This window comes from Octodon degus, unplaced genomic scaffold (assembly GCF_000260255.1).
Source record: "Octodon degus isolate 3935 unplaced genomic scaffold, OctDeg1.0 scaffold00114, whole genome shotgun sequence".
Taxonomy (NCBI): domain Eukaryota; kingdom Metazoa; phylum Chordata; class Mammalia; order Rodentia; family Octodontidae; genus Octodon; species Octodon degus.
In genome coordinates, this window is record NW_004524690.1 from 9,400,063 (window position 1) to 9,402,486 (window position 2,424).

General features: G+C 39.2%; 1 protein-coding gene across 1 annotated transcript; it reads left to right on the forward strand.

The window, feature by feature from the left end:
- The first annotated feature begins 1,702 nt into the window (after positions 1 to 1,702).
- On the forward strand, positions 1,703 to 2,388 carry LOC101590769 (histone H3.3-like). The gene has a single exon (XM_023699672.1). The coding sequence runs from the start codon at positions 1,706 to 1,708 to the stop codon at positions 2,114 to 2,116; it is 411 nt and encodes a 136-aa protein (XP_023555440.1). The 5' UTR covers positions 1,703 to 1,705; the 3' UTR covers positions 2,117 to 2,388.
- Positions 2,389 to 2,424: the final 36 nt, after the last annotated feature.

The window sequence follows — 2,424 nt, forward strand, 5'->3', positions numbered from 1 at the left end:
ATTTGATTTGAAACAGTCTCATTGCTATCTCTTTATCAATAAAACTTTGAAAGAAAAAGAAAGAAAAATGAACCTTTTGCACAAGAAATTTGAATAAAATCATATTAAGATACACAAAAATGAAATTGTCCAAAACTTTTTGTAAAGATAAAAATCATTAAGGCATATACATAAAAATAAATTAGCTATGGAAGGAAAAAATTAAATAGCATTTTATTCCACATTAGAAAGAAAAAAAAAGACCAAGTGTGTAAGAAACTGACTAATTAAAGGACTGAAAGAAAGAAAACAATCTGTCTTCTCTGAATTTTATACTTAGCAAATATAACTTTGAAAACTAAGAGTAAAATATTTTCCAGTTATACAAATTTGAAATATTCTAATACCTCCAGCTGTAGCATATAGGAAATAACCAAGAGCATAATTCAAAAGGCAAGAGAAGTTGCAGTATGCTTCTGGATGAACAATAAAGAGCTCTCAAAATGATAATTATGCAGAACTATATAAAATATATTAGATGAACCTCATTTTTAAAAAAAACTTTATATTAAAATTACATAACCCTAAAATACAAAGGCACATGGTAAAAACTCCAATTCCTAAAGGAAGCACAAAAGAATTAGACTATAATTTCAAAAGGGACAGAAAAGAATTAGACCAAAAAAAGAATAAAGCAAGCAGAGCAAACATTAAGTCCTACAGTTCCATATGCAGGATATGGGGCATGAGCTGGTAAGATATGAGTTCCAAAGAGCTTGAGCAGCTCTAGTCCTGTGCTTTTGCTGGTTGCAGCTCACACAACATTTCCCTTGAGCTGGCACTGCTCTTAGGCTGTAGCTTTACTTAGCAAATGTTCCTGGGATCATCTTCACACTTTTCTGGGTTCTCCACTATACATTTGTCTTTCTTTCTTTAGCATCATGCTCTTCTCTCTCAGCAGCTCTTTGCCTGGCCTTACAGCCCTTATGTTGAAATTTGGGTGGAAGCTTTCTGACCCCACAACTCTGGTATTATGTATGTCTATAAAACAAGCATCATGTAGATGATGTCAAGATTTGCTATCAGTGAAAGCAATAACTGGGACTCCTACAACAATGAGTGCAGTAGCCTCTGAGAACCTGGATGGCTAAGCATGGTGAATGATTCCCAGATCTCCCAGATTTAGTGTTCACTAGAGGTGATTTAACCAACTAGGCTCACAGTGGCTCCTTGCAGAATCAGCGCTGGGCGATTGTGGAATGGCTGTCTGCATACTGGCAAGTTGGCTGGCACTTGAAGGCTAGAGCTCACTGCAGAGTGTGATGCAAGTCTCTTATCAGAGAGCCAAAGTGACTGTATTGGAAGGCTGCACTGGAATCCTGAAGGAACAGGAGAAGCCTGACCAAATGTGAAGGTGAAGACCAGAGCTCCTCTGGAGAAACAAAAATGGAAAATTTCTTTCTTTCCCTTTTTATTCTAGTCAGGTTAAAAGTCTACTGGTTGGCACCACCCATACCCAGGTTGCATCTTCCTTCCGTGGTTTGTGCCTTACATGTTAATCATTCACAGAAATACCCAGAACTATTCTCTAACCAACTAGGCAGTTTTAAATCCATTAAAGTTGACACCACAATTGTGTTTGCTGCCGTCGCTGTCTAATGCCAGCGCCGCCTCGCGCTCGCTGAGCTCCAGACAAAGGAGAAGAGGGTGAGGAGGTCCCAGTACCATGGCTCGTACCAAGCAAACTGCCCGTAAATCCACCAGTGGGAAAGCGCCCAGGAAACAACTGGCTACAAAAGCCGCCTGTAAGAGTGCGCCCTCTACTGGAGGGGTGAATAAACCTCCTCGTTACAGGCCTGGGACTGTGGCTCTCCATGAAATTAGATGTTATCAGAAGTCCACCGAACTTCTGATTCGCAAACTTCCTTTCCACTGTCTGGTTCGAGAAATTGCTCAGGACTTCAAAACAGATCTGCGCTTCCAGAGCGCAGCTATTGGTGCTTTGCAGGAGGCAAGTGAGGCCTATCTGGTTGGCCTGTTTGAAGATACCAGCTTGTGTGCTATCCACACCAAACGTGTAACAAGTATGCCAAAAGGTATCCAACTAGCACGCCGCATATGTGGAGAACATGCTTGAGAGTCCACTATGGTGGGAAACATTTCATTCTCAAATTTTTTTTCCTCTTCTTCCTGTTATTGGTAGTTTTGAATGTTAGGTTTTTTTGTTTTTTGTTTTTTGTTTTTTTTTTCCGTGGGGTCAAAAGGTACCTAAGTACGTGATTGTGAGTAAAAAATAGGGGACAGAAATCAGGTATTGGTAGTTTTTCCATTTTCATTTGTGTGTGAATTTTTATCTTCATGCGGGATGTAAAGCATTAATGCAAGTCAAAAATGTTTCAGTGAACAAGTTTAAGCACTTCGACTTTATAACAATTATAAATAAAA

Excerpts from the sequence above, each read along its gene's own strand:
- LOC101590769 (XM_023699672.1), top strand. The coding sequence starts at position 1,706 with ATGGCTCGTACCAAGCAAACTGCCCGTAAATCCACCAGTGGGAAAGCG.